General features: G+C 41.0%; 3 protein-coding genes across 4 annotated transcripts in view; all 3 read right to left on the reverse strand.

Annotated features, from left to right (window-relative positions):
* LOC133553287 (zinc finger protein 239-like) overlaps window positions 1-17,850 on the reverse strand; it is a 152,771-nt gene that overhangs the window by 67,731 nt on the left and 67,190 nt on the right. The window lies entirely within an intron of this gene.
* Window positions 1-17,850, reverse strand: part of LOC133556441 (gastrula zinc finger protein XlCGF57.1-like) — a 101,174-nt gene that overhangs the window by 31,497 nt on the left and 51,827 nt on the right. The window lies entirely within an intron of this gene.
* LOC133556264 (gastrula zinc finger protein XlCGF17.1-like) lies at window positions 1,857-13,472 on the reverse strand. The gene is made up of 2 exons (XM_061906053.1): window positions 13,154-13,472; window positions 1,857-6,839 (listed from the first exon to the last, which is right to left on the reverse strand). Exons 1-2 carry the CDS (start codon window positions 13,266-13,268, stop codon window positions 5,881-5,883), a joined length of 1,074 nt encoding a protein of 357 aa, XP_061762037.1. The 5' UTR covers window positions 13,269-13,472; the 3' UTR covers window positions 1,857-5,880.

A 17,850-nucleotide genomic window follows, 5' to 3' on the forward strand; every position in this document is an offset into this window, starting at 1 on the left:
GCAAGACACAAACAACAAAAACACACTTTCTTTTATGCACTGTATGTGTGTGTAGTGTTTCATGGCCTTTCATTTAGTGCCGTGCCAGAATGATGGATCAATGTTTACATGAACGGAATCCATCCTATTTGGGTCCCATATCAACCTTAAGAAAGTCAGTGACTTGACTATAAAAGTGGGTGACATTGTTATCACCAGGAAGGATGAGATCACCTACTTAGGTTCCATTCTAGAGGCTAAACTTTCCTGTGATAAAATGGCAACCAAGGTGATCAAAAAGGTCAACTAAAAAACGAAATTCCTCTACAGAATTTCCTCTCTGGTCAACAAAAGCACCTTGATGATTCTAGCAGGAACTCTCATTCAACCCTTTTTCGATTACGCTTGCACCTCCTGGTACCCCAGCACCTTTAAAACCCTCAAATCTAGACCCCAAACATCCCAGAATAAGCTAGTCCCGTACTTTTAGACCTCCACCCCAGATCACACCTCAATCCAACCCACTTCTCCAAAGTGCCTGTACCAGAAGTAGCAGACGATGTGCGCGTGACGTCACGGGTTGTAGGGCTCCTCACATCCTCACATTGTTTACAATCATAGCCAGCAATAGCTAGAGCTATTCAGACCGAGAAAGTGACGATTTCCCCATTAATTTGAGCGAGGATGAAAGATTTGTGGATGAGGAAAGTTAGAGTGAAGAACTAAAAACAAAAAGAAAAAGAAAAAAAAAGGAAAAAGCTACGGCTCTGGGCGGCGGCAGTGGGACCGTTTCAGATGTAATTAAATAAATAAATAAATGATAAATGGGTTGTACTTGTATAGCGCTTTTCTACCTTCAAGGTACTCAAAGCGCTTTAACACTACTTCCACATTTACACACACATTCACACACTGATGGAGGGAGCTGCCATGCAAGGCGCCAACCAGCACCCATCAGGAGCAAGGGTGAAGCGTCTTGCTCAGGACTCAACGGACGTGACGAGGTTGGTACTAGGTGGGGATTGAACCAGGTACCCTCGGGTTGCGCACGGCTACTTCCCCACTGTGCCACTCCGACACATTTACTAGGATAATAATAATAGGATAATAATAGGATAACTAGGGGACGGCGTGGTGCAGTGGAAGAGTGGCCGTGCGCAACCCGAGGGTCCCTGGTTCAAATCCCACCTAGTACCAACCTCGTCACGTCTGTTGTGTCCTGAGCAAGACACTTCACCCTTGCTCCTGATGGGTTCTGGTTGGCGCCTTGCATGGCAGCTCCCTCCATCAGTGTGTGAATGTGTGTGTGAATGGGTAAATGTGGAAGTAGTGTCAAAGCGCTTTGAGTACCTTGAAGGTAGAAAAGCGCTATGCAAGTACAACCCAATAATTCTGGAAAATCCCTTATCTGCATATTGTGTTAATAGTATTTTAGTGAGATTATAAAGTCATACCTCAAAAGTCGGATGGCCGCGGTGAACGCCAGTGTCTCTGAGAGAAGCCGAAGAGCCAACATCAAAGCTGCCTTTTTGAGAGCTACAGGAGGAGGTCCCCTAATCCACTGAAGTCTCCGGTAAGAGACGACTTAATATCACAATTTTCCCATCCAAAAACTTGCTGGTTGACGTAGAGAAACATGTTCGCTTGACCGCTCTGTGTTAAAGCTTCACAACAAACAAAGAAACACCGGCTGTGTCTCGGTGCTAAAGGCAGCTGCAATCCACCACTTTTCACCGACAGCATTCTTCTTTGACGTCTCCATTATTAATTGAACAAATTTCAAAAGATTCAGCAACACAGATGTCCAAATTACTGTGTAATTATGCGATGAAAAGAGACGACGTCATACGCGTCATCATTCCGCAACGTTTTCAACTAGAAACTCTGTGGAAAATTTAAAATTGTAATTTAGTAAACTAAAGCGGCCGTATTGGCATGTGTTGCAATGTTAATATTTCATCATTGATATATAAACTATCAGACTGCGTGGTCGCTAGTAGTGGCTTTCAGTAGGCCTTTAAATAATCGACAACTACTCTTTGAAAATAAAAAATATATATATATACTAGCATGTGCAGACATTTTTATTTGCTGTTGTTCCAACCAGAAAAAGGTCATACATCGAAGACAAAAATTAATCCATCCATCCATTTACTACCGCTTATCCCTTTTGGGGTTGTCTCAACTAAAAAGCATACATTTTAAATACTACAAGAAACACTGAAATATTTTTCAACCCACTTAGTTGTTTTAGTTAAAAACCTTTAGAAAGTCCAATCATGACTCTGAATAAAGAAGAAAAGCACTAAGAGTGTAGATCTCCACCAGGACCAATCCTATTGTTCACCTGCTACTAAATTGTGTGCCATCTCATGTGTATCGTGTGCTGCTATGACAATAAACTTCCATGAATCCTGTAAAACAGCAGACAGTTAGTAATATGGTTTCACATCAAAATGTTGGTGAAACTGCTCATTTCTACCTGGCGATAGGTGGCTCTAACTGTAGTGCTAATCACTCACCAGCAGAAAGCCCTCATCGCACTGCTAATCAATAACTACCATCTTAGGCACTTAACATCACTAATCACCAGTTAACAAATGTCAACTATCTTAAATGCAAACATGAAAACAAGACACATTAACGTCTTTCCCCATTACAAACATCTTAACCCAAACCAGGAGAGTCAAACCAATTTTAGCTCAGGGGCTGCGTGGAGGAAAATCTATTTCCACGTGTGCAGGACGGGTAAAATAATGGAGTGATAACTTAAAAATACAACTACGACAACTTCAGGTTAATTTATTTGATTTACTTTGACCCAAAATAGAACAAGCACATTCTGAAAATGTACACATCACACATAATCCTCTTGACAAAACATTTCAAATTACAAACCCCGTTTCCATATGAGTTGGGAAATTGTGTTTGATGTAAATATAAACAGAATACAATGATTTGCAAATCATTTTCAACTCATATTCAGTTGAATGCACTACAAAGACAACATATTTGATGTTTAAACTCATAAACTTTTTTTTTTTTTTCAAAAACAATGAATAACTTAGAATTTCATGGCTGCAACATGTGCCAAAGTAGTTGGGAAAGGGCATGTTCACCACTGTGTTACATCACATTTTCTTTTAACAACACTCAATAAACATCTGAGAACTGAGGAAACTAATTGTTGAAGCTTTGAAAGTGGAAATCTTTACCATTCTTGCTTGATGTACAGTTTAAGTCGTTCAACAGTCCGGGGTCTTGTTGACGTATTTCACGCTTCATAATGCGCCACACATTTTCGATGGGAGACATGTCTGGATTGCAGGTGCGCCAGAAAAGTACCCACACTTTTTTTACTACGAAGCCACCCTGTTGTTACACGTGGATTGGCATTGTTTTGCTGAAATAAGCAGGGGCGTCTATGATAACGTTGCATGGATGACAACATATGTTGCTCCAAAATCTCTATGGACCTTTCAGCATTAATGGTGCCTTCACAGATGTGTAAGTTACCCATGCCTTGGGCACTAATACACCCCCATACCATCACACATGTGTAAGTTACCCATGCCTTGGGCACTAATACACCCCCATACCATCACAGATGCTGGCTTTTCAACTTTGTGCCTATAACAATCCGGATTATCATTTTCCTCTTATTTCCGGAGGACACCACGTCCACAGTTTCCAAATATAATTTGAAATGTAGACTTGTCAGACCATAGAACACTTTGCCACTTTGCATCAGTCCATCTTAGATGAGCTTGGGCCAAGCGAAGCCGGCGGCGTTCCTGGGTGTTGTTGATAAATGGCTTTCGCTTTGCATGTAGCAACAAACTGTAGTTACTGACAGTGGTTTTATGAAGTGTTCCTGAGCCCATGTGGTGATATCCTTTACACACTGATTTCGGTTTTTGATGCAGTACCGCCTGAGGGATCAATAGTCCGTAATATATTCGCTTACGTGCAGTGTTTTCTCCAGATTGTCTGAACGTTTTGATGATTTTACAGACCGTAGATGGTAAAATCCCTAAATTCCTTGCAATAGCTCGTTGAGAAATGTTGTTCTAAAACTGTTCGACAATTTACTTACAAATTGGTGACCCTCACCCCATCCTTGTTTGTGAATTATTTAGCATTTCATGGAAGCTGCTTTTATACCCAATCATGGCACCCACCTGTTCCCAATTAGCCTGCACACCTGTGGGGTGTTCCAAATAAGTGTTTGATGAGCATTCTTCAACTTAATCAATTTTTTTTGCCACCTTTCCCAACTTCTTTGTCACGTGTTGCTGGCATCAAATTCTAAAGTTAATGATTATTTTCAAAAAAAAAATTGTTTTAACATCAAATATGTTGTCTTTATAGCATATTCAACTGAATATGGCTTGAAAATGATTTGCAAATCGTTGTATTCCGTTTATATTTACATCTAACACAATTTCCTATCTTATATGAAGATGGGGTTTGTAGTTGAACATTTAGAGGAGAAAAAATGGTGCATTTTCAGAAACACCTCAAAGAACCCAATGAACTTGAACTTAATAGAACCACTGACATTAAATCTAAGTCACAACCCATCTGGAATGAACAAAAAACAAAATAAAGCATGAATGAAAGCTATTCTATGTATCAACTACCTCATTTGTCATTTCCACATATTAATCCTGTGCTAACTCAACAAACCATACACACTGAGGTAGAAACTATTCAAGAGTGTTGAGTTACTTCCTGTCTTCTAGACATAATGTGTATTGATAGAAAAATAAAAGCAGTGCAATGTGTGAACAATTTCAACAAAGCACAAATAAAAAGTTGAAAGAGTGACAGTATTGCAGTAAATCACACACTGTTCACTTTCTTTACATTTGCACAGAAGACAATCATTTTCACAGAACTATATCAGTGTGCAGTGTCTCATGCTGCATTTGAAGTGGGGTTACTGATTGATTATTTTACTCCTCTTTTACGTTGGCTGGAGGGGGAGGAGTCACAGCCCCGCTTTACCGTGTACCTCTTGCTTGGTTTACTTGCTCGCCCCGGTATAAACTATTTGCTTGCCTCACAGAATTGCTATTGCGACATCTAGTAGACACAATTACAACAGAATAGTCTTTCATTAAAAATGCAGCTGAATTTTTCACTTCACAAACTCATATCTCAGGCCGTATTGAACCTGTTATGCCCGAATGTCAAGGGATGTGGGGGTTGGGGGGGGGTTAATTGTTCATATGTCTCTGATTTGAACATTAATAGTCTGAGGAGGAAAAGTTGGCAGTTTGTTAAGCAAACAGTTACCCAGCATCACTTATGCGTCAACATCAGTTTTGATACATTTCAACTTTGCAGTGAAAAAGGGTGTAGTGCAGGTTTTTGAGCATGCGCAAACTTGACACATGAGGCCCCAGGTCCCTGGACTGAAGAAGGAGTAACCAAGCACTTGAAGCATCATCTATCTTACTGTTCAGGAAGGTTTCAGATACAGAGAAGACATGGGGTCATGAGTAGATAAGATTATGCTCCAAATAATCCAAGTTAGTATGAATACCTCAGATATTTGTGAAAGAAGCAGTGAGGAGGTCCTGGGTAGGGTGGATGTCGCCACATATGAGCAACATACCACAAACTAAACAGCTAATTGCTTATTTTCCCTTGTGTGTTCTACTGTGTATTACTGCGTATGCATATTGTGTGAACCTTTTACAGCAAACTGAACAACTAAATGGTTTTTCACCTGTGTGTGTTCTCATATGTTGAGTCAAACGGTTCTTAATGGAGAAGTTTTCACCACAAATCGAACAGCAAAATGGTTTTACACCTGTGTGTGTTTTCATATGTTCAGTCAAAGAGCTAATTCAAGAAAAACTTTTGTCAAAAACTGAACAATTAAATGGTTTTTCACCTATGTGTTTTAATGTGTTCAGTCAAACAGCCATTTTTAGAAAAACTTTTGCCACAAACTGAACAACTAAATGGTTTTTTACCAGTGTGTGTTCTCATGTGTTTAGTCAAATTGCTATTTTGAGAAAAGCTTTTGCCACAAACTGAACAACTAAATGGTTTTTCACCAGTGTGTGCTCTCGTGTGTTTAGTCAAATAGCAATTTTTATAAAAGCTTTTGCCACAAACTGAACAACTAAATGTTTTTTTACCAGTGTGTGTTCTCATGTGTTCAGTCAAATAGCTATTTTGAGAAAAACTTTTGCCACAAACTGAACGAATAAATGTTTTTTCACCAGTGTGTGTTCTGGTGTGTTTAGTCAAATAGCTAGTGTGAGAAAAGCTTTTGCCACAAACTGAACAACTAAATGGTTTTTCACCAGTGTGAGTTCTCATGTGTTTAGTCAAATTGCTATTTTGAGAAAAGCTTTTAGCACAAACTGAACAATTAAATGGTTTATCTCCTGTGTGTGTTCTCATGTGTCGAGTCAAATTGCTCTTGTTAGTAAAACTTTCAGCACAAAGTGAGCAGCTCAAACATGTTTTACCTCTCTTCTTTGAAGAGCATTCAGAGTGTTTGTTGTCAGTGTGAGTCCTCATATCACCTTCACAGTCTGTATCGCTGCTCAAAGTTACTTCAACTTCGTCTTCAGCCTCACTATCTGATAGTGGAGCTAAGAGGTTGTCTACTTGTGGTTTCTCTTCATCATCTTCAGTCTTCACAGAGACAACAGTCAGTGGAAACTTGGTGTAATCAGCTTCCTCTCGTCCTAGAAGACACTCTCCCTCCTGAGTGATGCAGAGTTCCTCCTCTTCCTTTTTAATGCAGGGTGGTTGTGGAGTCTCCTGCTTCAAAGTGGAGCTCCCCCCTGACTGAGGGGAAACTTCTTCTGGATTACTCATCAGCTGCTGGACGTCTGCAAGACACAAACAACAAAAACACATTTTCTTCTATGTACTGTATGTGTGTGTAGTAGTGTTGTACAGTATACTGCTACTAATAAAGTATCGTGGTACTAATCAATTGAAATTGGTACTATACCACCTTTGAAAAGTATGGGTACCGTTCTTTCATCTGAATGCCGCTGTGTGGCGGTGACTACAGAGCCGAGGCGCATGATGTTGAGTGTGTCAAAACGCACACACAAAGTGCATACAAGCAATAACATCGTGGAGAGGAAGAAAGGCAACAAAGGACAATTCTACTGGTTAATAAAGAGGGTGTGTGAAGTGCAATATGGAGGTATTTGGGCTTCTAAACTAACAATAAAGGTGACACTTTAAACAGGGAGCCGCCGCTCTGCAAGGGTTGCTTTACACCTTTCCTGTTTGTGGGCTCCCAGACCGTGGTCGAGGAGCGCAGGGGAGACCTTCCCTCCAGGGCCCATTTTTTGTCGGGGGTAACACTGGGTCCATAAAGCTCCGCTTTTTGGTCGGAAGGATGAGGCCGTCGATTAGTTACAACTTGCTCACTTTATTTATTATTTCCACAGGGCACAAGCGGACATCCATCATGCTATTAACACTCCTGCACATGCTACCACTACCTCTCCTTACTCGCCCACTCACTTACAAAGGCTGTCCCTGGCAATGGAAGGCCTGGGTCGAGCTGTGGGATCACAGACTGTGGCCATTTCTGAACTAAATCACAAGATGGATGACATCATAGAGAGGCTTGCTGGATTGGAAAAACTGGATTGAGAGCTGACATGGACGATTAGAGCAGACAGGCCATGAAAATGTCTGCTTGCTTGGAAAACAACATTCCTAATCTACGATCTGACTCCCTAGCATGGCCTTGACGCTGCTCAAGAACAGAAAAAAGGCTGTTGGGAAACATCCCTGAAGGACACCTCAGCGAGGGACACTCTGACTACCCTCCCTCCCTTCTCAACAACACCCGGGAGTTAAACTTTGCTTGCACTGCCTGCAGAGCGACTCCGGGCCTATAGACACAACACACACACACACACACACACACACACACACACACACACACACACACACACCTTCGTGGCCCCTCACACCCCCCCCCCCCCCCTCTGTTGCCAGTTGTGTTGATTAATGTCTTTATGTGTGCTATGGCTATGAGTTTTTTCCCCTTGTTCTCAGTTTCTCACCTTTTTATTGAAAGGGGCACTGGACTATCTGACTCACTCATCAGCGATCCTTTTTCTGTCTCCCTGTAATGTTTTGTCTGATCTTGAACGGGATTGTGCTGACAATCAATAAAGTACTATCTAATATAACCTAATGTTACTCACGTCACTCACCCCACACACTATTACTCTTAAAGGTGCACACACACACATACGCTACTCTCGCCAAATGTGGTGATTAGTATTAGCACCTTTGCTCCTGCTGCTCTCTCTTTACTCGCCCGCTCACTCACTGAAGTCACTCAACAACACGTTGACATTCTCACAAACACACATACTCCTCTCATAAGTCAAAGCCATGCTGTTATAACATGTGGCTTGGCATTGTCTTGCATAAATAAGCAGGGGCGTCCATGATAACGTTGCTTGGATGGCAATGTATGTTGCTCCAAAAACTGTATGTACCTTTCAGCATTAATGGTGCCTTCACACATGTGTAAGTTACCCATGCCTTGGTCACTAATACACCCCCATACCATCACAGATGATGGCTTTTCAACTTTGCGCCAAGAACAATCCGGATGGTTCTTTTCCTCTTTCTTTGACGTCCACTGTTTCCAAAGCCAATTTGAAATGTGGACTTGTCAGACCTCAGAACACTTTTCCACTTTGCATCAATCCATCCTAGATGGGCTCGGGTCCAGCGAAGCCGGCGGTGTTTCTGGGTGTTGTTGATAAATGGCTTTTGCTGTGTTTCTGGGTGTTGTTGATAAATGGCTTTTGCGGTGCATAGTAGAGTTTTAACTTGCACTTACAGACTGCACTTACAACTGCAGTGACTGACAATGGTTTTCTGAAGTGTTCCTGAGCCCATGTTGTGATATCATTTACACACTGATGTCAGTTTTTGATGGAATACCGCCAGAAGGATCCAAGGTCACGGGCATTCAATGTTACGTGCAGTGATTTCTCCAGATTGTCTGAACCTTTTGATGATATTATAGACCTTAGATGGTAAAATCTCAAAATTCTCTGCAATAGCTGGTTGAACAATGTTGTTCTTAAACTGTCAAAGGGGAACATTATCAGCAGACCTATGTAAGCGTCAATATATACCTTGATGTTGCAGAAAAAAACGATTTCTGAACTCAAAATGGGTGAATTTTGGCGAATTAAATGCCTTTCTATTTATGGCTCTCGGAGCGATGACGTCAGAACGTGACGTCACCTAGGTAATAAAGCCGCCATTTTCTCAAACACATTACAAACACTGCGTCTCAGCTTTGTTATTTTCCGTTTTTTCGACTTTTTTCCGTACCTTGGAGACATCATGCTTCGTTGGTGTGTTGTCGGAAGGTGTAACAACAGAATCAGGGACGGATTCAAGTTTATTCACGTAGAATGTGCATCGATTAGCACGGCATGCTAATTGATGCTAACATGCTATTTAGGCTAACTGTATGTACATGTTGCATCGTTATGCCTCATTTGTAGCTATATTTGCATGCAGCCTTTCCCTCCATCCACATTTGATGCCAAACAAACACTTACCAATCGACAGATTTAAAGTGGAACATTATCACCCGACCTATGTAAGCGTCGATATATACCTTGATGGTGCAGAAAAAACACCATATATTTTTTTAACAAATTTCCGAACTCTAAATTTTGGCGAATTAAACGCCTTTCTGTTTATGCCTCTCTCAGCGACGACGTCACATCGGTACTCAACTGCATTTTTCCCTACACATCAGACGCATCGAGTCAAATCACCTCTGTTATTTTCAGTTTTTTCGACTGTTTTCCGAGACATCATGCCTCGCCGGTGTGTTGTCGGAGGGTATAACAACACGATCAGGGACGGATTCAAGTTGATTTACGTAGCATGTGCATCGATTAGCACGGCATGCTAATCGGTTTTAACTTGCTATTTAGGCTAAATGTGTGTACATATTGCAGCATTATGCTTCATTTGTAGCTATATTTACATCTAGCCTTTCCCTCCACCCACATTTAATGCCAAACAAACATTTAGCAATCGACGGATTTAAGTTGATCCAGTGTCAAGAGATGCAAAAGTCCCCCATTTGGTTTTTACCGGCAATGCTATGACAGAGATGGCACAGAGATGGCAAAAATGTCTGGATATCCTGCGACACTCAAAGCAGATGCATTCCCAACGATAAAGTCAACATAATCACAAAGGTGAGTTTTGTTGATGTTATTGACTTATGTGCTAATCAGACATATTTGGTCGCGGCATGACTGCCAGCTAATCGATGCTAACATGCTATTTAGGCTACCTGTATGTACATTTGAAACTGTATTTACATCCAGTGTTTCCTTCTACCCACATTTAATGCCAAACAAACACTTACCAATCGACGGATTTAAGTTGATCCAGTGTCAATGCGAAAGTCCTGATCGGTTTGTCCGCACATTTTACCGGCGATGCTAACGCAAAGATGGCCAAATAGCGTCAATAGCTATTCGCTCAATAGCTTCAGTTTCTTCTTCAATTTAGTTTTCGCTATCTGCCTCCATACTCCAACTATATGTTTCAAAACATGCGTAATCTGTTTAATCGCTTAAACCGCTGAAATCCGAGTCTGAATCCGAGCTAATGTCGCTATATCTTGCTGTGCTATTCGCCATTGTTTGTATTGGAATCGCTATGTGACGTCACAGGGAAAAGGACAGTGGCTTAAGCAAATAGCGAAAATCAAGCACTTTAAAGCTTTTTTTAGGGATATTCCGGGACGGGTACAATTTTTTTTTAAATTTCGAAAAAATAAATAAGCCACTGGGAACTGATTTTTATTGGTTTTAACCCTTCGGAAATTTTGATAATGTTCCCCTTTAAGCCACTGAAATCCGAGTCTGAATTCGAGCTAATGTCGCTATATCTTGCTGTGCTATCCACCATTTGTTTGTATTGGCATCGCTATGTGACGTCACAGGGAAATGGACAGTGGCTTCACAGATAGCGAAAATCCGTCACTTTAAAGCTTTTTTTAGGGATATTCCGGGATGGGTAAAATTTTGAAAAAAACTTTGAAGAATAAAATAAGCCACTGGGAACTGATTTTTATTGGTTTTAACCCTTCTGAAATTGTGATAATGTTCCACTTTAATAATTGTATTTTTCTTAAAGCACAGACCAGACTTGTCCAGGGTGTACACCGCCTTCCGCCCGATTGTAGCTGAGATAGACGCCAGCGCCCCCCGCGACCCCAAAAGGGAATAAGTGGTAGAAAATGGATGGATGGATGGAGTTGGTGAATTGGCTGTAAATTTAGTCATCCCCTCTTAACCACGCCCCCATCCAAACCGCCCCCCACCCCCTGAAATCGGAGGTCTCAAGGTCGGCAAATATACACACTGCAAGTATACACACTGCAAGTATTCACACTGCAAGTATACACACTGCAAGTATACACACTGCAAGTATACACACTGCAAGTATACACACTGCACGTATACACACTGCAAATATACACACTGCAAGTATACACACTGCAAGTATTCACACTGCAAGTATACACACTGCAAGTATACACACTGCAAGTATACACACTGCACGTATACACACTGCAAATATACACACTGCAAGTATACACACTGCAAGTATTCACACTGCAAGTATACACACTGCAAGTATACACACTGCAAGTATACACACTGCAAGTATACACACTGCAAGTATACACACTGCAAGTATACACACTGCAAGTATACACACTGCAAGTATACACACTGCACGTATACACACTGCAAGTATACACACTGCAAGTATACACACTGCAAGTATACACACTGCAAGTATACACACTGCAAGTATACACACTGCAAGTATACACACTGCAAGTATACACACTGCAAGTATACACACTGCAAGTATACACACTGCACGTATACACACTGCACGTATACACACTGCAAGTATACACACTGCAAGTATACACACTGCAAGTATACACACTGCAAATATACACACTGCAAGTATACACACTGCAAGTATACACACTGCAAGTATACACACTGCAAGTATACACACTGCAAGTATACACACTGCAAGTATACACACTGCAAGTATACACACTGCAAGTATACACACTGCACGTATACACACTGCAAGTATACACACTGCAAGTATACACACTGCAAGTATACACACTGCAAGTATACACACTGCACGTATACACACTGCACGTATACACACTGCAAGTATACACACTGCACGTATACACACTGCACGTATACACACTGCAAGTATACACACTGCAAGTATACACACTGCAAGTATACACACTGCAAGTATACACACTGCAAGTATACACACTGCAAGTATACACACTGCAAGTATACACACTGCAAGTATACACACTGCAAGTATACACACTGCAAGTATACACACTGCACGTATACACACTGCACGTATACACACTGCAAGTATACACACTGCAAGTATACACACTGCAAGTATACACACTGCAAATATACACACTGCAAGTATACACACTGCAAGTATACACACTGCAAGTATACACACTGCAAGTATACACACTGCACGTATACACACTGCAAGTATACACACTGCAAGTATACACACTGCAAGTATACACACTGCAAGTATACACACTGCACGTATACACACTGCAAGTATACACACTGCAAGTATACACACTGCAAGTATACACACTGCAAGTATACACACTGCACGTATACACACTGCACGTATACACACTGCAAGTATACACACTGCAAGTATACACACTGCAAGTATACACACTGCACGTATACACACTGCACGTATACACACTGCACGTATACACACTGCAAGTATACACACTGCACGTATACACACTGCAAGTATACACACTGCACATCTCTTACTCTTCCCCAACATCTCTTCTTTCACATCATTATTTATTTTGCTCTTCCACTTTCTTCATGTGACTTTTGCATTCTTTCATCTCCTCTGATGTGAACTCCACTGCCTTCTTCAAGCTAACAATCATGGCGCCTCTTTCTTTACATTCTTCAACAAGGTCGGCTAATTTCACATCGACACTCTTCTCAGGGCTTGAAATTCAAATTGTTTTCAAATGACAAAACTTCCACTCACTCACCTTCATCTTTGGTCTTTGTCTCCGTTGGTGATTTGCTGGAAGTTGGTGGCGCTGATTCTCTTTCACTTTCTCTTTGACATGACGTCGCCATCTTAGCATAGCAGTAGTCGTCCATCTTCTATCACGTCTTCAATCTTCACTTCAGATATCGCTCCCAACTCAATGCACGTTTCCTAGCTTTGTAAAATGCAAATAAAGATATGTGTGTTGCTATATTTGCTGTGAATCATATGACTTTAACAACCATAGCATGCGGTCCTCGTCTTTTTGTTTGGCTTCAAGTACATTTGCGCATGCGCTAGAAGCCCGCAAATTCCCTTTCCTACTCCACTGCAGTGTTTTTTCAAAATAAAGGCATTTTAAACTTGTTTTAAAACAATGGTTGACAAATGTATCTAACATGAAATAATCGACAACTACTCTTTGAAAATAAAATAAATATATGTAACAGGGTCAATTACATCTTGTAAATAAGGCATGTTCTAATCTTTTATTATTTTTTATAATTACACAAAATATGTAAGTTCCTTGTAAATACCTGAATATTGTTTGATGTTTTGTCAATGTGGAACCATTGTCTCGTTCTCCCTCCTACTGCAATAATTACTGTGACACCTGTCTTTTTACATGCGTTGGACACGCCCTCCAACTTCCCTTTTTGTCAACAATAACGGGAGAGGTAGGCGTCCATGCGACGACAGAAAATATTTTGTCTTGTTAAGAATAAATGGGTTGTACTTGTATAGCGCTTTTCTACCTTCAAGGTACTCAAAGCGCTTTGACACTACTTCCACATTCACACACACATTCACACACTGATGGAGGGAGCTGCCATGCAAGGCGCCAACCAGCACCCATCAGGAGCAAGGGTGAAGTTTCTTGCTCAGGACACAACGGACGTGACGAGGTTGGTACTAGGTGGGATTTGAACCAGGGACCCTCGGGTTGCGCACGGCCACTCTCCCACTGCGCCACGCCGAACTTTAATTGATTTCTGGTTCATTATTATATTTGTGTAGGGCAGTGGTTCTCAAACTTTTTTTTGTCATCCCCCACTTTGGACAAGGGGGAGTTTTCAAGCCCCAACAGAACGCTAATGCCGAGCTTAACATTTTCAAATTTATTGAACATCAAGTAACATTCAAGTTGTATACATTCAAACTCAATAACATAAAATAACATCAAGTTCAATGATAAATAAAATAACTGTGCCGCTGTGGTATAACTTGCATCAAGTTCAATAATAAATAAAAGAACTACTCTGCCAGTTTTCTTTGAAAGAAACCAAAGTGGCTTATTGACGTGATTGGGGTGTGTGGTCTCGAGGTGTCTCTTTAATTTGTTGGGTCTCATGCTGTCTGCTGCTAGCGGTTTTAGACACACAACACACAGGGGTCTCTCCTCTGCCCCCACCACCGTTGCCGTGAATCCAAGAGCAGGATACCCTTAGTCATATTTTCTTTTCGGTTGGCTTTTTGGTTAATTAAGCTAGTCAGATTTGTGTTTCTCCGCAGGCGCTGGCTCTGGCTCGACGACCTTTGAGGTGCGAGTCACAAATGTATCCATTTTGTGTAATTGTGGTCCACACATTAGCCTGCTACCCATTCGCGTGAAAGATTGTTCTGCTTAGCCCCGCCCCCATTAGTTACTGTTGCTCTGTCTGTCAAACTTTCGCTCCTACCTAGAAATTTAAAGCCTAGAGGAAAAATAAGTCATTTACATTTATTTATAGAAAAGATTTCACAGACAGAATCACAAAGTGATTTACAGTGTGTATAGAAAATGAAAGCAAAGTAAAAAAAAAAATCTAAGAATATAATTTAAAAAAATTTAAAAAATCTTGAAATTTCCTCCCATTCCTCACGCCCCACCTGTCATGTCTCTATTCCCCACCAGTGGGGCCCGCTCCACACTTTGAGAAACGCTGGTGTAGGGGCTCGACGATGGCACAAAGTTTTTAATGACAATTGTATTCTGTGTTATCAGTAAAGTGCAGTGGAGAAACGTCTTCATAAACAACACACAACGCAGAGGAAAAGACCACCGGTTAAATAAATACAAGCATGTGCAGAGACTTTTTCGATGGCTGTTGTTCAAACCAGAAAAAGGGCAAACATTGAAGAAAAAAATCATACATTTTAAACACTACAAGAAATACAGAAATATTTTTCAACCTACTTAGTTGTTTTAGTTAAAAAAAACCTTTATTCATGACTCTGAATAAAGAAGAAAAGCACTGAGAGTGTAGATCTCCACCAGGACCAATCCTATTGTTCACCTGCTACTAAATTGTGTGCCATCTCATGTGTATCGTGTGCTGCTATGACAATAAACTTCCATGAATCCTGTAAAACAGCAGACAGTTAGTAATATGGTTTCACATCAAAATGTTGGTGAAACTGCTCATTTCTACCTGGCGATAGGTGGCTCTAACTGTAGTGCTAATCACTCACCAGCAGAAAGCCCTCATCGCACTGCTAATCAATAACTACCATCTTACTAATCGCGAGTTAACAGCTATCATGATGAATGTCAACTATTTTAAATGCAAACATGGAAACAAGACACATTAAAGGGGAACATTATCAGCAGACCTATGTAAGCGTCAATATATACCTTGATGGTGCAGAAAAAAGACCGTATATTTTTTTAACTGATTACCGAACTCTAAATGGGTGAATTTGGCCATTGAAACGCCTTTCAATTGTTCACTGTCGAAGCAATGACATTTCACCCGTGACGTTACCAAGGGAAGTATTCCGCCATTTTCTCAAACACATTACACACACCACATCAAATCAGCTCCGTTACTTTCCGTTTTTTCGACAGTTTTCCGTACCTTGGAGACATCATGCCTCGTTGGTGTGTTGTCGAGGGTGTAACAACACGATCAGGGACGGATTCAAGTTGACTTACGTGGAGTGTGCATCGATTAGCACGGCATGCTAATCGATGCTAACATGCTGTTTAGGCTAGCTGTATGTACATATTGCATCGTTATGCCTCATTTGTAGCTATGTTTGCATCCAGCCTTTCCCTCCACCCACATTTAATGCCAAACAAACACATACCAATCGACGGATTCAAGTAGCACCAGTGGTCAAAAGATGCGAAAGTCCCTCGTTTGTTCTACGCATTTTACCGACGATAGCGATGCTGCGACAGAGATGTGTGGATATCCTGCGACACTCGAAGCAGATGCATTTCCAACGATAAAGTCAATGAAATCACAAAAGTGAGTTTTGGTGATGTTATTGACTTATGTGCTAATCAGACATTTTTGCGCATGGCATGACTGCCAGCTAATTGATGCTAACATGCTATTTAGGCTACCTGTACGTACATTTGTAGCTATATTTGCATCCAGCCTTTCCCTCCACCCACATTTAATGCCAAACAAACACTTACCAATCGACAGATTTAAAGGGGAACATTATCACAATTTCAGAAGAGTTAAAACCAATAAAAATCAGTTCCCAGTGGCTTATTTTATTTTTCTTAGTTTAAAAAAAAAATGTACCCATTTTGGAATACCCCGAAAAAATGCTTTAAAGTGCCTGATTTTCGCTATCTGTAAATCCACCGTCCATTTTTCTGTGAAATCATCTAGTGATGCCAATACAAACAACATGGTGGTGGTTAGCACAGCAAGATATTGCGACATTAGCTCGGATTCAGACTCGGATTTCAGCGGCTTAAGCGATCCAACAGATTACGCATATATTGAAACAGATGGTTGGAGTGTGGAGGCAGATAGGGGAAAACAAAATTGAAGAAGAAACTGAAGCTATTTGGCGATCGCCTTCTAACCAACGATTGCATCTTTTGACCACTGGAGCAACTTAAATCCGTCGATGGATAAGTGTTCGTATGGCATTAAATGTGGGTGGAGAGAAAGACTGGATGCAAATATAGCTACAAATGTACGTACAGCTAGCTTACGTATCATGTTAGCATCGATTAGCTGGCAGTCATGCCGCGACCAAATATTTCTGATTAGCACATAAGTCAATAACATCAACAAAACTCACCTTTGTGATTTTGTTGACTTTATCGTTGGAAATGCATCTGCTTTGAGTGTCGCAGGATATCCACACGTTTCTCTGTGCCATCTCTGTCGTAGCATTGCCGGTAAAATGTGCAGACCAAACGAGGGACTTTCGCATCTTTTGACCACTGGTGCAACTTGAATCTGTCGATTGGTATGTGTTTGTTTGGCATTAAATGTGGGTGGAGGGAAAGGCTGGATGCAAATATAGCTACAAATGAGGCATAACGATGCAATATGTACATACAGCTAGCCTAAATAGCATGTTAGCATCGATTAGCATGCCGTGCTAATTGATGCACACTCCACGTAAGTCAACTTGAATCTGTCCCTGTTAGTGTTGTTACACCCTCTGACAACACACCGATGAGGCATGATGTCTCCAAGGTACAGAAAACAGTCGAAAAAACGCAAAATAACAGAGCTGATTTGACTCGTTGGTAATGTGGTTGAGAAAATGGCGGATTGATTACCTATATGACGTCATGTTGTCACGTCATCGCTCCAAGAGCGACTAATAGAAAGGTGTTTCATTCGCCAAAATTCACCCATTTAGAGTTCGGAAATCGGTTAAAAAAATATATAGTCTTTTTTCTTCACCATCAAGGTATATATTGACGCTTACATAGGTCTGCTGATAATGTTCCCC

The sequence above is a fragment of the Nerophis ophidion genome, linkage group LG01 (assembly GCF_033978795.1).
Source record: "Nerophis ophidion isolate RoL-2023_Sa linkage group LG01, RoL_Noph_v1.0, whole genome shotgun sequence".
NCBI lineage: Eukaryota > Metazoa > Chordata > Actinopteri > Syngnathiformes > Syngnathidae > Nerophis > Nerophis ophidion.